Here is a 27,626-nt window from a genome sequence, read left to right as displayed (position 1 = left end):
TCCAAACTGTCTGTCTATCAAGTCCCAAAGTTCACTGGGATGCACTTTTCTCAAAATTTTCTAGATCATAATACTAAAATTATAAATAAAGCAGAGCCTGTTGCTCTCCTGCTTAAAACCTTCCAATGGCTCCCTGGCGCACTTAGAACAAATTCTAAACTTCCTATCAAGATCTGGACCTTCCCTGCTTTCCAACCTCCACTATGAACACACCCTAATTTCTAGCTTCAAGATCTTTACTTCTGTTCCTGGAATATGCCGAGCTTTTCCCTCCTCGTGGCCTTTTTAATCCAGAAAACTTTTGATTCAAATCTTCAATGGCTGGCTCCTTCTCATTATTTAGATTTGAGCAATCGGTATATCTCTTGGGTGAATGAATGAAGAAATGAGTAAACTGACTTGAAAGAAAATGTCAGAATCAAGGAAGGAAAACTGGGAAATGGGAGAAGCTCGTATGAAGCTGGTGTGTAGAAGAAAGCAGCATGGAATAACTGAGCAGCAGAGGAGGAAGGAGCCTCTCCTTATAGCCCTTCACAGAAAAAGTTATTCCTCAGGACACAATATCTGTGCGCACTCTTAGCAATCTCAATGACACTCACTGGTCAAAGTCAGAGATTCACGAGGGTCATCCTTCCTGACTCTTTAGGGACCCAGCTCCAATACACCCCCACCATCAGTGAAAATATCACCTGGCTCCCCGGCAAAGCCAACCCTCCCTCCTCCGTGTCTCTCGGCTCTTGGCATATGCTTTGCTGGAGCATTAAATACATGTGTCTGTCCTGGCCACTTTGCAAACCTGACTCCTACTCCAGACTGAGCCTTCTCTGAAAGCTCACATCTACGCCTCAGAGGGTAGAGCAGAAACTCAATGAATCTGTATATGAAAGAATAAGGAGACGTTTAAAAAACTGTTTTGTGGTGTAGTAAAACCAGATAGAGATTTGCAGCCAAAAGTCTTGTGTTTCAATCCACTACACACCACGTAGGCACACCCTCACCCACCACGAACCCTTGGGTTAGTCTCGTAACTTCTCTGCACATTAACAACAAAATCTCTCCTTCTACTAACTTCACAGGGGAGACTGAATGTGAACATATTTTGAAACTATTTAGTGCTATAGAATAACTAGTTACTACTAAAATGACGCTAATTTAAATTCTTACCACCATTCTCAGCTCTTCTCCAAGACCAAATTTCTTTCCTCAGCCTCTATTCACTGTTACTCGTGGAGGAAAGTTCTAGCTGTTTCATCTACAGCTTTGGATGACCAATACCAGTATCCAACCCTCCGTTAGTAGGGACAACTGAATTTAACTCTTTAGGGATAAATTCTTTAATTATGAAAAAAATGGAATTATGTGATCCTACAAGATTAAGCCAAAAGTTTGGTAAGCATAAAATTATGTTGCGAGCCTCTTAACGTCACTTTAGATTTTTAGAAAGCAAACAAATAAAAGTAGTGTCTTTTTGTGAGTCAATTTGTTCCAGAATACAACAGCAAAGAAAGCTCTGCGGTGGTAAAAATGGTTAGCCAGTCTATATCACATATGCTAATTTGAGATAAACACCAAATTTCTTCAAATGACCAGTCCAACAAACAATGAACATCTTTTCCCCTATCCTTCTAGGCAAAACTAAATCAAACACATCCAACCAGCTCTCTTCCTTCTCTGGGAGACAAACTTGAGTCAGACATCTGACATCCTAAAACTGCCTTCCAAACTCCCATACTGCCATGGAAAACCAGCAATTTTAATGCCAACAATACAAGATTCACAGGAAAGAGGGACAAGGATGAGAAATCACAGGCAAGGGTGCAGGGAAACTTCGCTTTCATATGTTGCTGGAGGAGGAAAATTGGTTCAATCATTTGGGAAAATGGGTTGGCAATTGATCAAGAGTCATTATTACGTTCATATTGTGTGAAATGAGAATCTCGTCTTTGGAATATATCCTAAAAAAAATGATCCAGAAAAAGCTACAAACAAAAGTTTTCATTATAACATTATTTATGATTTAAAAAAATGAAAGCAACTTAAATATTTAACACCTGGAAAATATTTAGGTTCCTTACAGTATGGGCACACTAGGGACCATTATGTAAGCTTGAAAAATTATTGTGATAATGACTACATGCAACATGAAGAAATAGGCATGACATAGATCTAAGTGAAAAAGACAGGAAAAAAACCATGTGCCCTATTAAACCTGAATAAAAGGTGAATATGCAAAAGGAAATAATGCAAAATGAAATGGTTGTGTTACAGTGATAAAAGGATGGCTGTTTTTTTGCTTTTTATTTTAAAAAATCTATAACATGATTTTTTTCATAATTAAAAATTATACTTTTAAGAAAGGAATGCTGAATGGAATCCAGTTCATTTATCATTGAACAAATTACTACTTTTAAAGAACAGCATTATTAAGAATTGCAAATGTGTTTTAGAAGCAGACTTTTTATATTTCTAGCAGTTATTAAGCATTCCCATTATATTTTACTTCAATGACCTCTCTAAAGCTAGATTTATTTATGAAATGTAAAACATAACAATCTTACTGAATGACAGACTCCATATGGTTAAGTTACTCCCTCTGTTTGTGAGGAATCTTACCTCATTTAGCTTTCAAGGTGTCAAATTTCTACACAAGAGAGAAGCATAAACACAGGGAGAATCTGGCAGTATTCAGCACGTAAGGGTAAAACAGTAAGTTATATTTTAAAAGCTTTCTCAACAATCAGAGATATGCCAATTCTCCCCCCCCCTTCAAAGAATCTTTCCAACTCTCTACTTGAATAATTTCAGGCAGTATTAAGATGGGAAAAGGATAACTTCTTAACTGACTACAATATTAAGGCATAATATATATTAGCATTGATTAATTTTCTTACAATTTTAAGTATGTCATGTAATGGAAATTATTCTAGCTCTTGAGAAAAGATTGTTGCTTACATTTCTAAGTCAGCCATTATCTTTATTAAAGATTCAGCAATTTAAAGTAGAAATATTTTTTAAATGTAATATTCTTTCGAACATGAACAAGTAAAAAAAGGATTATAGAGAGATAAAGAGAAAAAAAGAACATTCATATCAAAGGATGTGTTCCCTTTGGGTGTATTCCATTCATTCAACATTCAACAAACATTTATTGAGCATCTAGAGTGCCATGCGTAGCCAAAGAGACAATAGAAAATAAATAAGTAATTATGTTAGAAGATGATAAATGCTATGGAAAAAGAAAAAAGTAGTACAGGTAAGAGAGATTAGGAATGCTGGGACGGGGGTTGCAATTCAAGTAGACAAATCTGAGTAGGCTTCATTGGGAAGACGCCATAGAGCAAACATTTGAAATCAGTGGAGTTGAGAAAAGATTGTGCTTACATTTCTAAGCCAGCTACTATCTTTCTTAAAGATTTAAAAATTCAGCTCAATGAAGATGACCACGTGGATACCAGGGAAAGAGCATACTAGGCATAGAAGACAGCACGGTGCTGTGATTGAAGGCACAGCCAGGAACCAGCGTGGCTGAAACCAGTATGTAAGAGAGAAAATAGTAAAAATAAGGTGAGCAAGGTCTGAGTGAGAGGTAGGTCAGATCATGTAGGGTCTTATAGACCATTCTGAGGAGTGTGGCTTTTATTCTGAATTAGATAGAAAGTCACTACAGAGTTTTGATTTACTGGAATAGGAATACTCTGGCTGCTGTGCTGAGAATAACAGAGACTGATAATTGTGGCTCCCAACAGCTGGTGAGAGGTAATCATATCCAGATTCTATATTCTGAACATAGAACCAACAAGATTTCCTAACAGACCGAATATGAGAGGAAGACAAGATTGAAGGTGATTATTATTTTTTACCTAAGCAATCAGAATAAGGTTCTATCAACTGAAATGGGGAAGACTCAGCAGAACAAGTTTGAGGGGCAAGTTCAGGAATTCAGTTTGGACATATTAAGCTTGAGATGTCTACTAGATTCTCAAGTAGAGATGACAAGTAAACAGACAGAAATTGGGGAGTGGTTGGCATATAAATGGCATGTAAAACCAGGAGACCAGATCAGTCCAGGAGGGAATGGGTATAAAGATGTTGGCACAGCCCGACCCCTGGTACATCCTAATTTTAGGAGGCTGAGGAAAGATGGAGGAACCAGCAAAGAAGTCTGAGAAGGAGCTCCCAGTGAGGTGGGAAGAAAATCAGGACAGAGTGGTGTTCTAGAAGTTAAGTAAAGAGACAGAGCAGAGGAAGTAGGTGAGTTGACAGGAAAGGGAGGACCAAAAATGGACTACTGGTCACAACCCAGCCAACACTAACTAACAGAGACACGACAAGTTACAACGAGGGGCATGTAGCGAGAGCGGGGGCTCAGGATGGCTTACTCACTTCAAGAGAAAGAGGATGCTTGAAGGAAGTTTTAAGAAGCTTTCATTATTGTAAAAGTGTTGTTTTATGTATGTCAAAACCTATAGGGCCGGCCCGGTGGCGTAGCGGTTAAGTGCGCGCGCTCTGCTGCTGGCCGCACGGGTTCGGATCCCGGGCACGCACCGACGTACCGCTTGTCAAGCCATGCTGTGGGGGCGTCCCATATAAGGTGGAGGAAGATGGGCACGGAAGTTAGCTCAGGGCCAGTCCTCCTCAACAAAAAGAGGAGGATTAGCACGGATGTTAGCTCAGGGCTGATCTTCCTCACACACACACAAAAAAAACCTATATATTAATGGTTTTCTTCTTGATGCAAGCAGATCTGGCTACATAATTTGCAGAACCCTGTGAAAAGTGAAATTGCAGGGTCCTTCGTCCAAACTGTACTAAGAATTTCAAGATGGCGGCAGCAGAGCATTAAACCAAGGGCAGGGCCCTTCTAAGAGCGGACCCCGTGTGACGCTGATCGCATGAGAGCACACCCATGAAGCTGGCCCTAGATGCAAGGCATCTGACCTATAACAAATAGAAGTACTGCTGGTACAGCAGGCTTCCTTAGCTTTTGGTTCCAAAACAGCACTTAACTGTTTATTGAAGAATACAAGCAGCAAAAATAAATGATACAAACATAAGGAGAATCTGTTAGAATGTAATTTACTTTTTTTCCCAACTTCCTTGCAAAGCTAAATCAGCATATATGGATCTGAAGTCATTATAGTATGACAGCAGAAAAGGGCAGAAGAGTCATTAAATTTGATAGCACTAATAAAACTACATAAAAAAAGAGAAATAAAACAGGCTTACTTTTCATTGGTATGGAGATGAAATAAAAAGAAAAAATCTCCTTCTTAGTGCTTTAAAAGTTTTGGTTAATGTCCCTAAATGAACATTTAATATATAAATTCATTTTGGTTCCACCCCATTGACAAAAAAAATGATGCCGGAATCAGAATACTAAGTATGAATGCTAAAACTAAGACAGGAATCCTCCAGCTTCTCACAGTAACAAAACGGTCTTCTTCCCTACACTTTGAAATACATGCACACAGAAACGTATCCCTTCATTCAGCAAATATAGCCAGTATCTACTATTGTCAGGTACGGTCCTAGGTGCTGATCTTGTCTTTTCTCTCTCTTTCAGCCTTATTCTAAGTATAATCAGAAAAGGAAGTAAGCAACACCTATTGTTGTATTGCATACTCCAAGTCATGCCATGGCTAATTTGGAAGATTTTCCTTCCAGGAGTTTTGATAACATTCTTTAGTGAATTCTTATTCCAAGGTCTCTTTCTAGCTCAAAGGCTACTTGCTCTGCGGAGCCTGACCCAGTCTTCCCAAGGACAGATAATCAGGATTCATCGGTGCCTCCCTGGCTGTGTGTTCATGCTCACATTACAGTGCTTTGATATCTACTGTAATTACTTGTTTTGCAGCCTGTGTCTGCTGCTAGATGGTGAAAGCTGGGAGAGCAAAAACATCTTATGAACTGATACACGCCCAGGACCTAGCAAGGATGTGGCAAACATCAGGTGCAACGTAGAAGTTTCCTGATTAATAAATGAACTGTTACATAAATGAAATTGTCTCTGGGCTAAATACGTCCAGAGGCAGCTCATTAGGAATGGGCTGAAGAAAGGGCTGGACTGTAATCGCTTAGTTTTACAGACCTCTATTTCTTGCCTACATCTGTTGTCCACTCTTTTTTTTTTTTAATAACTTTTATTCATTTATTTATTTATTTTTGTGAGGAAGATTAGCCCCAAGCTAACATCTGTTGCCAATCCTCCTCTTTTTGCTGAGGAAGATTGGCCCTGGGCTAACATCCGTGCCCATCTTTCTCTACTTTGTATGTGGGACGCCTGCCACAGCACAGCTTGATAAGGAGTGTGTAGGTCCACGCCCGGGATCCAAACCTGCAAACCCCAGGCCGCCAAAGTGGAGCACACGAACTTAACCACTATGCCACTGGCCAGCCCCTGTTGTCCACTCTTAATTTCACCACCAGAGAGTGACAGCTATTAGGCTGCCTTGCCTCTCCCTCTAAACTTGGATATCCTATGGTCTTTTGGGATGAGCTTCTAGTTAGACCTATCAGGTGTAGGAGACAAGTTCAACTGCAGACTACTAAATGGAGTGTGGCAGGTAGGCGTGGGCTCATGTAGAGAACTGCTCCTTCACGTCTGCACAGGTTAACAGCTTTACTAAGAGACCTTAGAGGGCTATGCATTTGATAAGAAGGAAGTCAACACAGGTGGCCAAAACTGGAGGGGAATTTGGAAATTAATTTAATCAATTTTTAGAAAAAGGCCAATTTCCCACATTAGGTAACTTCATAACACAGCAAGACCTTGAAATTACAGGCTTGCAAGCAGAGTCTCAGATTACTTGAGTAGGGAGAATATCACACACACACACACACACACACACACACACAGCCTAAATTTAATGGTAGGGTGTTGCTGTTTTAAAGACAATGTTCAAATTTGTTATTTTAATGGTAAGTTTGCAGGCTTATCTTGGCAATTCAGTTTGAGTCAAACGTCCCAAATCTTATACAATGAGATTTGAATATAGGAATTAAATTGAGTTAAGCAAAGGGCAGAGTAACCCTGAGGGAATGGACAAACCTACAAGGAATCATAACGAAATCAGACACTTTCTTTTTTTCTTTTTGTGAGGAAGATCGGCCCTGAGCTAACATCTGCCAATCCTCCTCTTTTTGCTAAGGAAGACTGGCCCTGGGCTAACATCCATGCCCATCTTCCTCCACTTTATATGGGACGCTGCCACAGCACGGCTTGCCAAGCGGCGCGTCAGTGCGCACCTGGGATCCGAACCAGCGAACCCTGGGCCGCTGCAGCAGAGCATGCGCACTTAACCGCTTGTGCCATCAGGCTGGCCCCCAAACACTTTCAATTATTCTTGGTGATTTCCTTTTCTAAAATCAAACATGCATTTTACTGGAGAAAGGGTGTTACAGCTCTGATAACTGCCCGACAGAGACATAACTTAATATTTACACTGTTATGAAAATGCAGTGCAAATTGAACAGCAAAAACTGCATCTGCAGTTTTATCCAATCTTCAAGTGTTTGAAGTAAATTCAGAACCTTACAAATAAACACTACATACATTGTAAGTGCTTTCTAAGTAATTGTTGATTGAATGATAATCTCACACTCTTGAAAATGAAGCTGCATATAAGTGACCTCATTTTCCATAAAACTTTAAAAATGATACCAAAATTTTAAGTCATTAGATGGGAAAACTTAACTTTATCCATTTATTCTAAAACACTCATTAGAAACACTATATATTTTAAAGCAGTAATTTATTTTGACATTTGAAGGAATTAAATATACCTAGAGGAGAAAAAAAATAATATGATTGTGTTGTTTACAAACTGATACCTGTAAGTGACCTCTGTCTAATTTAACAGGTTAACCCTAGATAGCAAGGGGAGCTAGTTCTGCTGGGCTGTATTAGATGGTAAATAACGAGTATTAATATGCTTTTATTTCATTAAAGCAACTCATAGAGCCTAGACAGTTTTAAACGAAATGAAAATGATCAAAACTATCAAGACAGATTCTCAGCAATTACAGGAGGAGATATCAGCCACGGTTTACAGAGTCTTTACTATATTCCAGGCTCCACGCCAAATACTTTACCATCAAGGCCCTTTAACTTATTATTATTATTATTTAATGAGTCTGCCTATGTGTATGCATCGTTAAAGCACTGAGCAAAGTATTTATTACTGTTCTTGCTGAAAACCTATAAAGTTCTGAGTCACTTGTTAAAACATCTAAGAAAGTTAAAGCATTTAAGGCATTTAATTAAGGGTCCAAAATACACTGACGTTTTTTCATATCAGTTCCTGAGACACTTACATTACAGAAGGAAATGATGCCAATCCGTGAGTCACTCATTTCCATCTGTAAGATTTTGAGCAGAGACTTTGCTGTGGGGCTTTCCTCTTCCTCATCACCCAGGACTGTGACATTTTTCCAGCAGCATCAACCGTACTAACTACTTTGCTTTTCTGCTTTGTTTCTGGTCTGTAGAATGTTTGTTGTATTTTGGAGCCCAACTTTGCCATATTTGGTTTTCTGTTTTTTTTTTACATTTTATCAATAATTGCTAGATGTGTGAGCAGACGAAACTCTTTGAGGCATGACCTGCAGTATCATTCTAACTGGAAGTCTCAGAGCCTAAACGTTGAAATGTATAATATTCCTTCTGGATACAGCCACAAACACAGAGCATTTAGGTATAGGAATTATTAAAATATGTAATTAAAGAGCAGAGGCTGTGCTTTATTGCCCTTTGTATATTCTGCATCAATTTCAACACATAAGGCATTCAGTGAACAGTGTCAGTGGGTGGGTGGGTGGATGGATGGATGGATGGATGGGTGGATGATGAAGTGACTGGCACTCCCATTATCAAAGAATGGTTATAAAAAAGTGTCATCAAATCACTGATGCACATATAAAAGACCAGACTATGGAAATATACATGGGGATGAGAAGACTGAGAATAAACCAACCCCTATGTATCTGAGGTGACGGCACACATTAATCTGAGACACCAGAGTCTCTTACCATAGTTATCTGTGACAGTGAAAGCAGACCGAACTCGGGATAAAGTCACGCAAATACAAACGTAAGATAAGGTATATTAATTGTGTTCTTTTACTCATAAATTATGGTAACATTCAAATATTGCTTTTAAAGGTAATTAGATTCATCGTTAAATGTTTATAATTTGCCTATTAACCTTTGATAAGTTAACTAAAGGTAGTGAACGCAGAAAGGCTTGGCCTTTCCATGATAAGCTGTTTTTCTTCTGTTCAGAACAAGAAATAAATCATCTTCCAGTTTCTAGACTCATATCTTATCCTACATAAATTCCCAAAAATATTGTTTCAATGACTTCAGCCCATTTCCTGAGCAGTCTAAGTCATCTTTTAAGCCACCAATAGGCTAAAACAATAAATGTAAGTTATGATATCAAAACTTAGAGTGCCCAAACATAATGAATCTAAGGAAAAAGACAAATGCGGACATGGAGCAACTAAAATTAAAAATATACTGGAAAATATAAGTCCTGGTTTAAAGAATAACTCCAGGGGCTGGCCCAGCGGTGTAGTAGTTAGGTTCGCACACTCCACTTCGGCAGCTCGGGGTTCACAGATTTGGATCCCGGGTGTGGATTTACTCACTGCTCATCAAGCCATGCTGTGGCAGGTGTCCCACATAAAGTAGAGGAAGATGGCCAAAGATGTTAGCCCAGGGCCAATATTCCTCAGCAAAAAGAGGAGGATTGGCAGCAGATGTTAGCTCAGGGCTAATCTTCCTCACCAAAAAGAAAAAACAATAACTCCAACGGCTATTGCCTGTTGAGCACTTACTATATGTGCTATGCTAAGTGGTTTATACACACTGATGGTCAGAAACAGAACTGAAGAGATTGGAAGATACATCCCAGAGCCTAGATCATAGAACCAGTGAGCGGAGGAGGTGGGAATTGAAACTGGGTCATTCTGAGCCCATGTGCTAGGTTCAATGACTCTGTATAGACAGGCTGAACATAAGGGGCCTCAGAGAGAGGATAAGACACCACTATCTAAATGAGAAGAGCCAAAAAAAAAGTTTTCAGTCAACTTGAATATATAAACTGCCAAGGATATAGTTAGTCAGAGGTCTACTTATAATTATTTCATTCAAATTCTTCACATAACTCTTTGACATCAGAGTTTACAGCCCTGGAAGCAACTTTTCAGTCACTTCATGGTTTTCTAGCATGCAGTAAATAACCCACATCCACCGAAGGTATTGAGACATAACTTTGCTTTCTACTTCGCATATAACGATGTCACTGGAAATTTGAATGTAAAACTTAAGTGCTTCTTCGTATAACATCAGCACAGGTGGTTTTTAGATGCATCTTGTGGATGTGTATCTGTCTTGTCCACAAGAGAAGGGCATATGGTATCACTTTTTAAACTGATCTTTAAAAGACTTGTGTACAATGACATTCAAAGGCTTGCACTTATGAGATCATATCTCCTGGAATAATTAACAAATCGGTGTTAACTGTCTTTGTCTCCTTAAAAAAAAAAAACAGAACAGTTCCATCTGGTAATCTCTGGATGTTCTAATTTAGCATTGAGAGATTATGTCAAATTAATTAGACTTCTTGAAATAGTACTGTTGCTCAAGATAAAGTAATTCAGACAGCTACCTATAAGGTAAGAGAATGAGTCAGAAATCAAATACAAGGTCCCCCTCTTTCTACGGGGAAATTTTAGAAAATAAAATATCTTGCCTAATATTAGTATCAAGCCATTTAAGGGTTGATTTTGATTGATTCTGTGTGCTTTTAAGCTGTAAAGCAATGTTCTTTGAAGCTGGTAAGATTTTTTTAAACTTTATTATGACAATTAACGGCCTAAAATAGCAAGAAGTCAGAAAAAAAATTACAGAGTTTATAATAATAGATAAAACTAAAAGAAAAGGCATCTAAATTTAATGCTGAACTTATCTGTGAAAAATTAGTTTAAAAATTATTTTATGTTCTGTTTAAAGCTACATCAAGTTACAATGGAAAAGAGTTCTATAATCCGTTAAAGAAAAAAGATGGGAAATAAACGTGCACCTACACTCTGCTCATCAAGCCATACTGAGGTGGCATCCCCCATAGAGCAACTAGAAGGATGTACAACTATGACATGCAACTATCCACTGGGACTTTGGGGAGAAAAAAAGGAATAAAGGAGGAAGATTGGCAACAGATGTTAGCTCAGGGCCAATCTTCCTAAGAAAAAAAAAGTCTGTAGTTTTGGGTCATTGATAAAATTGGAAGGTAGACTATGACAGACCACAATAAAGTAGGATATTCTAGAATCTAGAATCAACATGAACCTCTACAAAGGATTATTTCCAGTAAGGATATAACAACGAGATGAGAAACAACCCAGCCTCATACTAAGAAACTCAATCAGTGCTATTCATATAAACCATCTAGTATATAACTCACAAAGTTAAGGAGTACAGACTGTTAAATGGAAACTCCTGACTTACTGATAAGGAACATCTCTCCACAGTACATGCACAACATGCTAAGTGGTGGCAATTGTGATAAAGAAGTGACAGTAACCTGAGAAAAGTCTAGAACCAGGCACAAGAAATTTAGAAAGCAGGGCTAAACTACAACCAACCTTCACTATTCCACTCCCCCATTCCCAACCAAGGGTATTTTGAGCAGTTTTAAGACTCAAAGAATAAAAGGAACGTGAAAACATCATTTTTATGTTAGAATCCCAACCTACACCACCATGACCCTTCCTTCTTATAATCGTCATTTTGACATCAGGCTCTGTCTCCTGGTCATGGGGATTTTATTATCCACGTAGATGATTCTTCCACTACCTCAGCCTCTCAGCTCCTTGACCTGCTCTCTTCTAAGGACCTTGTTCTCCACCCTATCTGTGCAGCTCACTTTCACAAAAAGACACCAGATATTGTTATTAACAATGAATGCACCCCTCCATAAACTTGATTTCTAGCATCCCTTCTCTGACCACAACCTGCTTTCTTTACAGAACGTGCCTCCCACATTCCTCAATTCGAACAATTCCTCAGCCCAATGAAGTGTCCAATTCATTGATTTCAAACACCCTTCTACTGTCCCTCATCTCTCTCTTATCCTCACGCCTCCCCTTACGCAGCTGTAATTCCATGTGCAATCATTACTTTAACTCCCTTGTATTTCTATAATTCCCTTGCGCCCCTCTTCCTTCACCACGTTCAACTGTGCAATTAATCCTCACCTTCACTAAAGCAACTAAACATGGAGGAAGAAAAGCATTCACATTGGTTGTTCTCACTTTAAATTCATGAGTGCTGACCTCACACAGGCCCTATACGCCGCCCTGTGATCTTGTCAGACATTCCTAGTTTATCAACTCACCCACTTCTAGACTATATTTTCTATTTCCTCTCTCCTCAAACTTCCACCTCTTCTCCTCTTTTCTCATATTCAGTGATAACCTTGCTTCTTATTCATTCAGAAAATAGAGGCAACCAAAAGAGAACATCTATATGTTCCCACACCCAAATCTACCAACCTTCCTTCATCGACACCCATACATTCCACTTCCTTTCTGTTAAAACAGATGAACTCTCTGCCCTCCTACCTAAGACCAACTGCTCCACTCCACCGTACACTGGATCCCACCCTGTCACTGTTCCTACATGGTACCCTCTCTCCTGGATCATTGACTTTGCCCACTTTGGTCATTCCCATCAGCATAGAAACAGGTTGAATTAGTCTCCATCTTTACAAAACCATTACACGACTCCACAATCTCCCTCCAGCTACTGTCTCACTTCTGTTTCCTTTGTTGTAAAAAATCCTTGAAAGAGTTCTCTATACTTCTTCTGCTCATATTCTTTCTTGAGTCTACTCCAATTAGGTTTCCAACTTTACCAAGCCACTGAAATGACTCTTGTCAAGGTCAACGAGACTGTCTTAGATGGTCAATTTTCTGACCTCACCTTCTTCAACCTCTCAGCAGTATTTGATCTGTGATTACACCCTCCTTCCAGAAACACTTTCTTCCTTTGGTATCCTAGACTGTTCTCTCTTAGCTCTTCTACCATTTTGGCTCTCCCTTCTCCGTCTTATCTTCCCAACCTCTAAAGCTAGGGAACCTCATGGCTCATGTCTTGGAATTCTTGACTCCCTAAGTGATCTCATCCAATTCCACAGCTAATATATATGCTGATAACTTTGATCTAGTCCTGACCTTTCCCCCAATTTCAGACTTGTATATTCAACTGCCTATTAAACATCTTAAGCTTTAAATGTCAAAAAACAAAATTTCCTCTGCAGACTGCTCATCCAGCACTTTTCCCCATCTCTCTGAATGGTACTTCCATTCTTCCATTTGCTTTGTCCAAAAACCTTTGACTCTTGACATCACGACTCTCCTCTTTCTCTCATAACCCACATATCCAATTCTCCAGCAAATCCTGTTGGTTCTTTCCAAATATACTGAGAAACCAACCACTTCTCACTCTCTCCATTCTTATGCCCTTATCCAAGTCACCACCATCCCCCACTTGGATTACTAAAATACATTTCTGAACTCCTCTATAGTCTATCTATTCTTCATAATTTAACAAGTAATTATTATATACTGTAAGTAGATCACAGCACTATAATTATTAAAAGTTTCCATGGCTTCCCACCTCACTCAGAGTAAAAGCCAAAGCCCTTAGAAAGGACTTCCAAGGATCTGTGTGATCTGAACACGCTTCCCCTCCCCACCGCCCCCGCCCCGGCCTCATCTCCTATCTCTCTCTCTATTTGGCTAAACTGCTTCACCCACACTGGTTTCCATGGTATTCCTCAAATATGCCCAGAACATTGCAGCCTCTGTGGCCTGTGTCTTTCTGTCCTCTTTTCTCTAAGATTCCTTCCCCCAGAGAGCAGCATTACTTACCGCCTCATTTACTTCAGGTCTCTATTCAAAAATCACCCCATTTACGGCACTTTCCTGACCTTCTCCACTTAAAATGGCACCTCTGCTTCCTCTGCTCTCCCATCCTTCTCTTCTCATTGACCTTGTTTTGTTTTTTTAATGGCACTTATTACCATGGGACATATTTTCTATTTATTGCTTGTCTAGTGCTGTCTCTTACAACTCAGAATCAGGCAAGAACTTTGTTTCATTCATTGTTGATTCACGTGCCTAGAATAGTGCCTGGTGCATAAGAGGCACTCAATACATACTTGTTGAATGAATGAACCAATATCATCACCAGCATCATTATCAGTATTAGCTTTATTATCTAAACGACTGGGTCTAAAGGGTTGAAGCAGAGCAACCGCATACCCTGCTCTAAGATAGAGTGACGCACAACCTCAAACAGAGTGACCTCGCTGGGGGGAGCGTAGAAAATAGCCAGGACTTACTGGAAATGCTGATATGCGCTTTACTTGCTAAGGCCAGAATAGGACAATCATCTCATACCTCAAGGTTTCAGTTTTAACCAAAACTAGTAGCACCTGGTCACAAGCAGATTTTATTCCTTCCAGAGCACTTCTATTAGAAAGCTTTGTATTATTCTATTTCATCACTAATATCTAAATGCACAAAATGAGTAGATGAATAATTTTTTAATAAGAGAAAGTTGAAAAAAGCAAGGAGAAATGTGATTTTCTTAAATCAGTCATTTTAAATCTTGTATTATTATTATTAATTAGTTTGTATAGCATATACCCATAGTGTCTTCCTTTTCCTTATCTTAGAGCTATTTCTCTATGATATTCTCTTTTCAAGTAGAAAGAGAAAATTTACTCAAATGGTAATTTGAATAACCTAATCACAAGGGTTCAAAATAAAATAAATTTCAAGGTCTTGTCATTTTGCACTGAAGCAACTTATTATATAGATGATATTTTCCTTTAGAAGACACATGTGTTAGTGTTTGTCATTTTTTAAATGGAAACAGACTTCTAACGTCACATTAAAATGTACAGATTCAGAATGAGAATCTGCATTGTATGTGAAGAGTAAAAGAAATATAATAAAACAGGCTGATATGTAATATATGAAAAAATGGGTATGAAGGAATAGTAAATAAACAAATGGAAAGTTAACAAGGCAAAGAATTTAAATAATACAGGGATCTCAGAATTAACGTGTCAGTTGATAACATTTCAGCATATCCGATTATTAAAGCACAAATTTGCATAGAGACAGAAATTTGAGCAGAATAAAAATGTACCTCAAAAAAAGGTCTAAGTCCAGAAAAAGAAAACATATAAAATGATCTTAAACACTATGGTCTTCATGTGCTTTAAGACTGTTCTATTTTCTTACTACTACAAGTCCCTACTTTTTTCACTTTCATGTGTTATAAACAAGATAGTTTTGATCCTTTATGACTCTATGACTTCTGAATTTAAGATTAACTTGTAGTAAAAAAATCTCCCCAATATAATATATTAATATTTTAAAACCTATTGGAAAGTTAGATAAATTTCATGACAAGCTAAAAGCAATATTATGCTTTAGATACCTGTAATGTTTGAAAAAACCTTAGTTAAATGTGTAAAGACAAATTAATTTGAAACAAATGGAAGCAATGCATGGAATTTAAATTAAGTGCCTAAATATTGACAATTAGAATGGGAGGGGAAAAAACCTGTGATAATTGGTTCAACTCACATATTTATCTAGAATTTTATTTCAAGCACTTACTGCACCAAAATCAAAATGAACAAAAAAAAGGTATCCACCATATGTGGTCAACTTACTTTACAATGATCATATTGGAGCTGCAAGGCTGGAACATCCCCTCCAATAGGCATTTGTTTTTTAAGCTCTTCATCCTTCATATTCAGCCATTTGATCAGTTCTTCTAAGGACGTTAGCAACCTGTTCCACTTCTCAGCACTGGCCTCCAAATTGGCCCTGTTGAGAGATAATGCTGACCACATTCAGAAGTTTGAATTGCATCCAAAAAATTATACACCTTCCTTTAGCCTAAAAATCCTGTATGATCAACTAATGCTCACATCCAAGAAAGAGGCTGACTCTTTGTCAAAAAAAAAAAAAAAACAAAAAACATATATATATACATATATATATATATATATGTATATATATATATATTCTGTAAGAAACATTTATTTTGAATAAGCTAGAATGTTCAGAGGATATGTTGGTAACATCCAGGAAAATTTAAAACATATACCTCCACACCACAAAGGCATAAATATGAGGCTTTCAAGAAGCATGTCCACGATATAAGGTAAAATTATAAAAACAAGTTTCAGTAGTTTACGTATAGTATATACGTACATCCAAATAAAATTTTTTTCTCATTTTATCTATATACATGAAGAGAGGTCTAGTGAGAAGAAAGAAATTATATGCATATAAATTGTTTAGAAAGATATATACCAGATGTGGTTACTACTGAGAACACAGTCATTTTTATATAGTTTTATACTAATTGAGTATTTACAACAGGCCCATATTATTTTTCTTTCCAAAAAAAGCTAATTGATTTTTTAGGAAAGGAAATTACTAATCTTGATTTCTCTTGTAGCCAAAGAAATTACTGAAAGCAGAACATCACCAACATTTACCTTAAAAAGTTTGAAAACAATAAGGCATCTCTCGGACAGAACACTATGGGCTTAAGGCTGAGGTCCAGTGACAAATGCCCACTGTAAATAGGAAACAACTGAGTAGAAATCATGGATTTCGGTACTTAATACTCTGATTTACAGGTGTGGTCTTTGTTTCAATAATAATTTCTGTTTTTAGCACAGAAAGTACCTTCAGCTTCTTAAATGATGAACATCATCAGGGAGCCATGTTTAGGAAATATATTTTTATGTGATGAAGACGCCAATAAGAGCAACAGCTTTTGAGAATAGAAATGCAAATAAAAGCACAAATTTACTAGTTGCTCTTGTTAGGGCCTTGGGGAAAGCCCACTTATCCAGTCTCAAGCCCACACCACGTGGGCTAGATTTGAAAAGCTAGCTCAATCAGAAACAACTCCAGAGACCCAAGGAATTAGCATTCACTCAATCTCGCATCACCCCAGTGGACAGACTGAATGTGGATTTAAGCGCTTCACTGTGTGAAATGGAATTACCTTGACCTTTCAGATTGAGAGGAGTAAAGCTGATAGCAACAGACACAAGCCTTGTTACACACAGTTTCCAAAGAGTAAAGACTTACGATGGCAAAAGATGACTCATTTGGGGCAATCCCAGATACAAGAAATCTCTGTCCACCACGTTTCACATCCTCTCATACAACGACCCTCACCTTGACATCGGCATTACCATCTCCACTTGCACAAATCTGCTCTTTTCCTCAGCGATACCAGACTCAGCCCCATACTGTCCCTCAGACCCATTGGTAATTTCCTTTTTGGACATCTAACCTACTTAAGCCTCTGTCTCAAAGCCGATAGTTAATTCAAACAAACATTTCCCCACTGATCACGTCAGGTGGTTCTCTCAACAATATCATGAAGTCTTTGTTTAAAAGTTCATGTTTTCAGAAGAACAACTATAAATCATTGATCTCTAGTTCATCTAGCTCACCTCTAATTCATAAAATAATGACCACCGTCTATCAGCCAATATTCTTGGCTAAAAGAAAAAAAAATTAGAGTTCTGCTTATCTCTAAGACACCACGAACCAGCATTCAGTCACATATTACAATTGTCTTGTAATCTGTTTATAGTTCTATTTTCAGCCAGCTAATATAAAACAAACTACTCAAACTCTAAAATTCTATGTCTTATTCAAAAAATCTAGGTATAAAATAATAATAATTTGTAAATACAGAAAGAAGTTCGAGGTATTTTATAATTCTTTGAGAATTATATGACTAAAAAAATTTATTTTATTCCCTTGCATTTCCAATCTTTTCTATTCATTCTACAGGTGCTATGATTGACCTCACTTTACAAAATTATGCTTTAATGAGATCCTGATTCTGCATGAGCACCAGCCTTTCTGTGTTCATATTGATTAATTTTAGGCCAAATATGTAATTACCTATCCCTGATAAACAATAATTTTACTTGTCACAGAGCAGAACTAAATAATTTCATTTATATTAACTGAAAACTCCCTGCCAGTGACAAACCATTTTGCCACAAGTATATTTGAGCTGTTGCAATTTCTTTCCAGTATATTAAAACGCAAAAAAAAAAGGCAGCTAGAAATCAGAGGTTCTTAGTCAATCAAGAAGTGCTTGAGTGTCTCCGTGTGCCAAACACTTAACACACATACCCTGACCTCTTATTTTAAGTTATCTGATACTGCATCTTCACTGTCTATAGTTTAACCCTTTAATCAATAACTAAACCAGACATTACATTCCTTTAAAATCCAGTAACACACACTCATTGTATTGAAGAGCATGCAAATGTCTTTTCCAATGCAATTAACTCTTTTGACTGCGCAGAAGTAATGAAATCGATCATTGAAATTTATAGCATTCAGCGCCTGAAGGACTATTCGTGAAGATGAAGGCAATACTTGTTTAAGAGAGACACTAAAGTGACTTTGAAATAAAAAAGATAATGTTGGTATATATGCTTCTCTGCATCTTTCTTTTTCCATAGTAAAAGGCAAGTCGATCTGGCAGAATCTTTGTCTGGAAAATCTGTTCTGGTTATTCTCCAACAGATTATAGCTATGTGTTTAGTGGATTACTACCATATGCCCAAGTAAATGCATGCTTCCGTAGTAGGCTTCAGTATTCTAGTTTCAATTCAATTCTTTCATCTTTCAAGATGAAAGCCTTTTCTTGGGCAATGGGTTGAATGCTTTGCAAGAAGAAATCTTAAAATTGGTGTTTGGTGTAGTTGTACTTTCTCAATTTTACTCTAAACATATTAAAGCTTACATTTCCCCATGACTATACCTAACCAGTCATCAATCATGTTTTCAGAATCTTCACTTAAAATGTTTCTTCATCTGACATATATCCACAAGCACTCACATTTTGGATAATTGATTTATTATCCTAACTCTCACCTGCTTGAGTTCATTCTTTGGGTATTTGACATGTGCAAAGCAATAGACACTTTAATTAAATGTATTATCAACTTAGGATAATGTCTACTACAGAATATGCTTCACACAAGTTACCTCTTTCTAGATTGAATCATTTATTTTACAACCCTTTAAACATTTTTAAGGGACCAGTTATTTTTAAAAATATAATGCAAAAACTTGTTGGAAGGTAAAGACCCATAAAAATGGTACTTCATCATTTAAATATACAGTCATGTGTTGCTTAACAATGGGGATACATTCTGAGAAATACGTCACTGGGCAATTTCGTCATTGTGTGAACATCACAGAGTATACTTACACAAACCTACATGGTATAGCCTACTACACACCTAGGCCATATGGTACTAATCTATGGGACCACCATTGTATATGTGATCCATCGTTGGCTGAAACATTGTTATGCGGTGCATGGCTGTAGTTGAAAAGGAACTACGGAGGAAAGTAGGTATTAATATCTATTTTAAATCACCTAAAGCCTCTACCTTTCAAGGTTTCTTCAAATAAGTTTGTACTCCTTCTCCCAATGTATAGATAGGAGAAAGCGAGGAAACTGTGTGAGTAAAGAGGGGCATTTGTTAAAGTAAAATACTATAGTTTTTCATTTATTCAATAAAAACAAACATTTATGGAGCATCTGCTCTGACGTCAGGCACTACACTTTTCAGAAATGGAAAGTTCTAGAACTTTCTCAGACAAGTAAACCTGAGACAGAACACTAACCTGAGATCGCATACTCTTGAGACAGGAAACCTAACAACTCTAGGAGGGAACTATGGCTAACAGAAGGAAGCCATGGCAAGAATTTGGAACCCAAACTAAAGTCCATGCTCTTTCCACTCCCTTGCTTTCATCACGGGCAGCATTAAGGGGGCAGATAGGAACTGCCCAGATATATTTGTAGACAGGTAAAGATACATTTGTAGACAGGCAAAGAATATAACGACTCAAATAAAGAGAAGCAAAGACATACTGTCCCCTATTGTGTAAAGACTGCACAGAATTCAATTCCAATTTGGCATTCTTACTACACACAAAATTTCTTTTTACTTTATGGTAAAATCTATAGGTTATAAATTGAGTTATGATGAAGAAAATATCTTTATTACTGCAAGAATAACCAGTAAGGTTAAAGGAGATTAGCCCTGCTCCCAGAAAGGGAATTGAGACCCACTAGGAGAAAGAAGTCAAGTCCTCTGAATTCAGTCTGAGCTTCCAATATGGTATCCACCAGCGACATGTGGCTATTTCAATTTCAATTTAAGTTAATCAAAACAAATAAAACTTGAAATTCAATTCAGGCCACATTTCGAGTGCTCAACAGGCCACATACGGTGAGTGACTACTGTACTGAACAGTACAGATATAGAACATTTCCATCATTGCAGAAAGTTCTATCGGAAAGTGCTGAACCACAGGAAAAAAAGAAAGAAGACAGCAGCGGAATCTTCCTCTATTAGATTCGGGAAAAGGAAATTTTAGTAGTTTTACAATACAGTTAGCAAAATCAACAACCTAAGGTTAAAAGTGGTGTCAATGACATTGTAAAATGTGATAACATTAGATGTAATGATGATGTTAAAGGTTAATCTTCTCTAAGGGCTTTTTAAAAGGTGCTCTGAATTTTTAAGAGCCTCATAAAAAAAGGGAAGATAGAATTTTATCTTTGAACTCTCTTTTCATTAGGTTTAACAATTTCACTGGCCTTTGAAATCATAAGTTAATAAGGATCTAGATTAAACATCGTTAAGCTGATAAGTGGATATTTAATTAACATAATCCTAAATTGAATGAATTTAACATAAAAATTTAGGCCATGTCATTTACATTACTGAATTTATCAGTATATTTCCAATTTGTATTTTTCCAGGGAGTAAAAAATACTGTCAAAGTTCCTAAGAGTCTATCTTTTAGCTGAATTTTCAAATCATTAGCTATCTTCTCTTATACTGTTCTAAGTAAAACACAGAATTGTATGTACTGCTTTTTGATCACAAAAGAATATCTGGCACCTTGGATTTCAGTATTTAAAAAGTTTAATCAGGGGCCGGCCCCGTGGCTCAGTGGTTAAGTGCGAGCGCTCTGCTGCGGTGGCCCGGGGTTCCCCGGTTCGGATCCCCAGAGCGCACCAACACACCACTTGTCAGGCCATGCTGTGGCAGCGTCCCATATAAAGTGGAGGAAGATGGGCACGGATGTTAGCTCAGGGCCAGTCTTCTTCAGCAAAAAAAGAGGAGGATTGGCAGATGTTAGCACTGGGCTGATCTTCCTCACACAAAAAAAAATTTAATCAGGAGGCGTGCCTAGTGGCGTAGCGGTTAAGTTCAAAAGCTCCGTTTTGACTGCCCGGGGTTCGCAGGTTCGGATCCTGAGCGCACAACGATGCACCATTTGTCAAGCCATGCTGTGGCAGCATCCCATATAGAAAGTAGAGGAAGATGGGCACGGATGTTAGCCCAGGGCCAATCTTCCTCAGCAAAAAGAGGAGGATTGGGATCGGATGTTAGCTCAGGGCTAATCTTCCTCAAAAAAAAAAACAGTTTAATCGTAGTCATCCAAAAGACTACAAAATAATATTTAAGATATTAACCCAAAGTATTGAGCCACATATTATTACATAGTTCCAGCGACCACACCATGGTCAAAGGAGATAATGCCTGTAAAGTACTTAGTGTAGGTCTGGCACATGAATGTTCAATATCTTTAGCAGTATTCTCTCTTCTAAAAATGATGATAAATTAGAGCCGATGTTCCCCACCACGACAACACCGACTTCATTAAAGCACAATTTGAAATACAGAACTCACAGAAAGGGCATTTATCAGATGGCCTCCTTCTCAGAAAGGTGAAGCAAGGCCACTTGCAGAGAGGGAGCTTTGGGAGATGTTTGGGAGCTGAAGAGGCATCAAAATCCTCAAAAAAAAAAAAAAAAATAGCCATGGTGGTGAATACAATAGAAAATCGTTCAGAATCGCAATACCAATTCTAAGTACAAAGTGTCAAATTATAGTAGAAGAAATGTTAGCATTTTTCACTTTCCCATGTAACATTAGGAAGCCCAGAATTAAGAGCAGGGGATAGAGAGGATGCGGTCCTCAGAGTGTCAGAGATTGGAAAAGTAGACAGGAAATTCAAGGGGGAAAGGAAATTCAAGGTCCTGTCATCACTGAAATGACTTATGATGGAATCCAAGCTGGGTAGAAGGGGTTGATGGAGTCTGAAAAGAGGAAAGGTTTAAGCAACTAAAGATTAGGAGAAAGACAGGCGGGTTCAGGAAGAAGGAGAAAAAATAAACAGAAGGCTAAGAATGTCACAGTTGGACATATTAGAGGATGTGCATTTTTTAATAGTCTAGTAGGAATAGCATAGATGAATTACATATAAGGATAAAAGTTCAAGGTTAAATAACAGTATACAGATGGTCTTGGTATATAATAAGCTAACGAAGGAAGGTGCCCCCTTCATAAGGTCCATAACTTTCAAGTGAAGGAAAGTCGATTTATTGATGATGTTTTAAACAATTCTAATTCAATACAACAGAGGGCTCTTCTCTAACTAACATGGCAACACCAATGGCATTCAGATGCACACAGCCAGGTGGAATGTAGCAAAATAAAATGCGTTCTGGACAACCATCTGCCCTGGGTCTCCCAGAGACTGATCATCTCAGGGATGCCAAGATGACACAGGACGTTAACTCAGTCCCAGGTATGGCCAAGTCTATTTGACTTAGAAACAGAATAGGGATAAAGGCTTTTACAGATAAAATAAAAACAAATTTGGAAGTCAAAATATAAAATGTTATCACTACAGATATTGATACCAAGGATGACAGCTGAGGAAGAGATGGAGAATAAAAAGGAAGTCAGATGCTCAAATCAATGAGTAAAGTAGAAGAGTGTCTTACAGATCAGGAGGAAGCAGGAATAAGAAGGTGAGAGGTAGAATAATGGACGTATTCACTCCTAAAGAGATGTTGTTGAGAGAGGGAGAAGCAGTGCTTAAGAAAGAGCAGAGAGGCTGCCAACTTTCCCTCGTATCCCCGCGTGGCAGGACTACTGTTCAGCCAGGGCGCCCGCGGGTGCCATCCTGGAAGTTTATGGCTGGCATTCTGATTGTCTGGTGTCCACAGCAGTTGTTAAATACTCAGAATATTCCCATTGGCTGCCAGGTGAGGAAAATGTGGAAATTAAACTCTCTTAATGAGTGTTTTAAGTAAAGCAGGCAATTAAGGGAAAAGCCAACTTTCAATTATAAATAAATGTCGTGGAAGAGTGTAGAGAAATATTAAAGACACAGGAGAATTTGTTCACAATAGAAGCCAGTGTAAGAGGAGACTGTGCCTTAACAGCATGAGAGGAAAGAGGAAAGGAGCAGAAACTCACGGTGTGCTTCACAGGCGTCATTTTCAGTTAGCACTGAAGGAAGGAGGCGGGTGACCAGGAGGTAATCTGCCTCTATATACTTGTTAATGAGAATGCTTCCCCACCCTGACCCCTTGGGGAGGGCTGTTCTCACTAAGCACACTCCTGGTCTCTTCTCCATCCCTTCACTCACTCAGCCCCTGTAGAGAGAGAGTGATGAATCTGATTTGCAGATCTGGGGAATAACTAGATGTGCGCAGCTCAGCTCACCCCTGCCTCTTGAGAACGGGCCTGTAGAGACGGGGTTCTTTCTGTTCTTCATGCAGGGTTTCCCACTCGGAGGCCACCCTGACCAGGGACCGCTGGTAATTCTGCCTCACTCTGGGGTTCCGTTAACAGTCCCATTAAGCTCTCACTCTAAGCTACCTCCTCCATCCCGGCCCCTGTTAGTAATTGATGCGGCACTGTTGTTTTCTCTTGACCATACTTTCGTTTCATATGTGTTCAGAATCTAGCCAGGAAAGGGAGGACCTTCTCAGAAATTCCCAATATTAGTGACTAAGATAGAAAAAGATGGAGTAGGGAGGGGCCAGCCTGGTGGCGTAGTGGTCAGTTTGTGCACTCGGCTTTCATGGCCCGGGGTTTGCGGGTTCAGGTCCCAGGGCACGGACCTATGCACTGCTCATCAAGCCATGCTGTGGTGGCATTCCATATATTAAAAAAATAGACGAAGATGGGTACAGATGTTAGCTCAGGTCCAATCTTCCTCAGCAAAAAGAGGAAGATTGGCAACAGATGTTAGCTCATGGCCAATCTCCTTCACCAAAAAAAAAAAAAAAAAAAAGATGGCGTAGGGAGAATTTCTATGTCTTTTGAACTAACTAGTAGCGAACAGAATGGTAATCAATGAGAATGATAATAATAGTTAATAATTATTGAGTGCTTACTCAATAATAAAGTACCACTCTTTTAGGCACTTTATATAGGCTAATTAAATGAAATACTCATGACAACTCTAGAAGGAAGTTACTCTTATCATCTCCATATACATATGAGGAGACACATATCAGCTAAGTAACTTGCCCATGGTGGCACAGCAGCTAAGTGACAAAGCCAGAGTTTGAACCTCAGCAGTCTAACTCCAGAGCATAACTCCATTACGTGCTATCTGTACTGCTTCTCTCTGAGGCACGCTTCCTAGATGAGGGCCCATTATTGAAAATAATAAACCATTTTACCTTTTTTTAATTGAGATATAATGACATCACATTATATTAGTTTCAAGCATACAACATAATGATTCAATATATGTATATATTGTGAAATGATCACCACAATAAGTCTAGTTAACATCCATCACCACAAAATTTATATATATAATATATATATTTAGGTACAAAATTTATATATATATATATCTTTTGTAAACATCCAAGTAATAATGAATATCTTAATATAACTTACTTTGTCAATTTTTGAAGTTAAAAATGAAGACTGTATCATTCACTCCTTTAGTTAGACATATGCAATCTATATGAAAGCCTAGACAAGTCAGTATAGATATAGACAGAGCCCTCCAGCTGTTATAAACTTACGGTACTGTCCTGTGTAATAATATAGTTATAGCAGTGTGTTCTCTCTCTCCGCGGCCCTTCACAGCAGACTCACTTGAGAAAACAAGACTGTGGAGACTCATTTCTATTTCTGCTTCCTCACTTCCCATTTGGACTCTTGAGTCCTCTGCAATCAGACTTGTGCCTCAACCAAAAAGTGACCCTGGCAAAAAGTTACCAAACCCCTTCTTCTTTTTTATTTTTTGTGAGGAAGATCAGCCCTGAGCCAACATCTATTGCCAATCCTCCTCATTTTTTTCTTCCCCAAAGCCCCAGTAGATAGCTGTATGTCATAGTTGCACGTCCTTCTAGTTGCTGTACGTGGGATGTGGCCTCAGCATGGCCAGAGAAGCTGTGCATCGGTGCGCGCCCGGGATCCGAACCCGGGCCGCCAGTAGCGGAGTGCGTGGCACTTAACCACTAAGCCACGGGGCCAGCCCAAGCACCAAACCCCTTCTAATTGCTCCTGGACTCTGCAGCCCTGTCTGACTCCACGTGTTCAAGCAGCCAACACTGTTGACTACGTCCTTTCTGAACCTCCCTGCTCCCTTGGCTTTTGACAACACTCTCTCCCGGTTGTCCTCCCTCCTCAGGGACAGTCACTTCTCAGGTTTCTTTGCTGCCTGCCCTTTCCTTCACCTACTCCTTACGCATCAGGGTTTCCTGGGATTCTTTGCTGTGCCCTCTTCTAATTTTTCACCCTCCTGCCTACTCTCCATGCTTACCCGCCACTTCTATCTGGACACTTCCCATTCCACCATCTGTCTATTTGGTCTACAGCTCTTTTGAAGAGTAGATATCCATCCAATGGCTACTGGTTATTTGTTTCTGGATGTCTCCCCAGTGCCTCAACAACATGAACTAAGTATCTATTCAGTCTCTCTTCCCTTTCCTAGATACTGAAAAGGCCTTAACAGGTCTCCCTGTCTTCAGAATTGCGCTCATCTAATGCATCCTCTGCAGCTGGGTGGGAGGGGGTCTTTCCAAAGCTCAAATCTAATCACGCTGCCTGAAAGTTTTCAAATTCCATTACCAGGAGAATGGAGCATGGTGCACACAGGTGCTCCATGATTTGTGTCTTACCTCTCTCTCCACATTTTTTCTAGCCATTATCGTTCCCCTTTACACCAACAGCAAATTCTCTTCTCAGCCAGACTGAACTTCTCAACTATTCTGTGAAAACACAGTGTTATTTCAAGCCTCCTGCTTAGATGCCCTTCTCCAGTCCTCACCCAGCCCATCTGGGGAAGAACTACGTCTTACAAGCCTCAGCTTAGGAAATGCCTCTTTTATGAAGCCTTTGATGACCATCTGAAGTGAAAGTGACCACTCTCTCCTCTGGGCCCACCTTAACCTGGACAGAACTGAGAACCCCCTAGGGGCAGGGGCCATATCTTATTTATGATTCGCAATGCCTTACACATAGAAGTAAGTTCTTATTAAATGCTTGAATAAATGTCTGAATCTCCAGAAGTGGGTAATGAGGCTAAAAATTATTTTAATTCATTATCACATTAATAACACATTTTACTGGAACGTATGATCTATCTTCATGCAGAAGTCCACTGGCAAAAGCTTATTCGCCCAGCTTCTAAAAATAACATTAATTTATTTATTAGATAATATTCCAACTGTAGTTTATAAGTTCTCTCTTTCCAGGTTAGGAAAAAAATAACTTGACAGGCTAGGCTATAATATCCATGAAAGGCAGAAGATATTTTTGTCTGTAGCTTTCCATTTGAAATGATCTGTTTGTGATGTAGGCCTTCATTAAGTCTCCTACCTGAGGAACTCATCCTCTAAACTCTCAAAATTCCAGCACCACATGCACAATCTTCACCAGGGCCAGCCCTGTGGCTGTTAGCTTATTAGCCTAGATGCTGGTCTTGCTAGAACCTCAGTGAATGTTTTTCACTGTGTTAACATTTTAAATCTTTTTATTTATTTATGTTTACAGGGCACAGAAAGCTGCAACCCAATGAGGTCTGGCCAATTGAAAATTCAATCGTAAACAAGTATAAGTATATTCTCTCACTGTACAATATTCCTTAATTTTCCTCTCTTATTAAAAAAAGAAGAGTTGGCTAATGTTGACATAATTTACAACAGTATCTTTACATGCTGTATCACCCCCTTCTTTAAGTGTAAAAAGAAGTACAAATCTCCCTCTATGAGCCTCAGAAGAATAAAAACTTTCAGGACTTCTCTTCCAAAAGAAACTTTTAAAAAAATTCATTCATAATAAATAATCATTGAAGATTTCCACTCTCTACAAAGTAGTTCTATAAAATCCAGAGACCAGCTGAAGGAGATCCACTGAGGCCCTTGATGCATGAAAAAATAAACTAGATGCTACATTGCACAGGCATAGATTAAGGAGCTATTAGATTATCCCATTCAATCTTCACAACAATCATGTGCGCTAAATATTTATACTTTGATTTTGTAAATGAAAAAACTAAGGCTCAGAGACACTAACTTGCCCAAGATCAGAAAGTTAATAGTAAAGGCAAAGAGTCAAATTCAAGACTATATGGTTTAAGATTGTACATTTTTCAATACATCATACAGTTTCTGAGCTTTAAAAGAAACTGACC

General features: G+C 38.5%; 1 protein-coding gene across 7 annotated transcripts in view; it reads right to left on the bottom strand.

Annotated features, from left to right (window-relative positions):
• UTRN (utrophin) overlaps window positions 1-27,626 on the bottom strand; it is a 504,353-nt gene that overhangs the window by 132,325 nt on the left and 344,402 nt on the right. For all 7 annotated transcript variants that reach the window (XM_087425184.1, XM_087425188.1, XM_087425183.1 and 4 more), the window contains one exon: window positions 15,755-15,911. In XM_087425184.1, the coding sequence (XP_087281310.1) occupies window positions 15,755-15,911 (157 nt within the window). The remainder of the gene's footprint in view (window positions 1-15,754; window positions 15,912-27,626) is intronic.

The sequence above is a fragment of the Ceratotherium simum genome, chromosome 38 (genome assembly GCF_057802395.1).
Source record: "Ceratotherium simum simum isolate JZ-2026a chromosome 38, ASM5780239v1, whole genome shotgun sequence".
Lineage (NCBI taxonomy): Eukaryota > Metazoa > Chordata > Mammalia > Perissodactyla > Rhinocerotidae > Ceratotherium > Ceratotherium simum.
The sequence above is the reverse complement of the archived record's forward strand: the minus strand, read 5'-3'. Positions and strand labels throughout refer to the sequence as shown.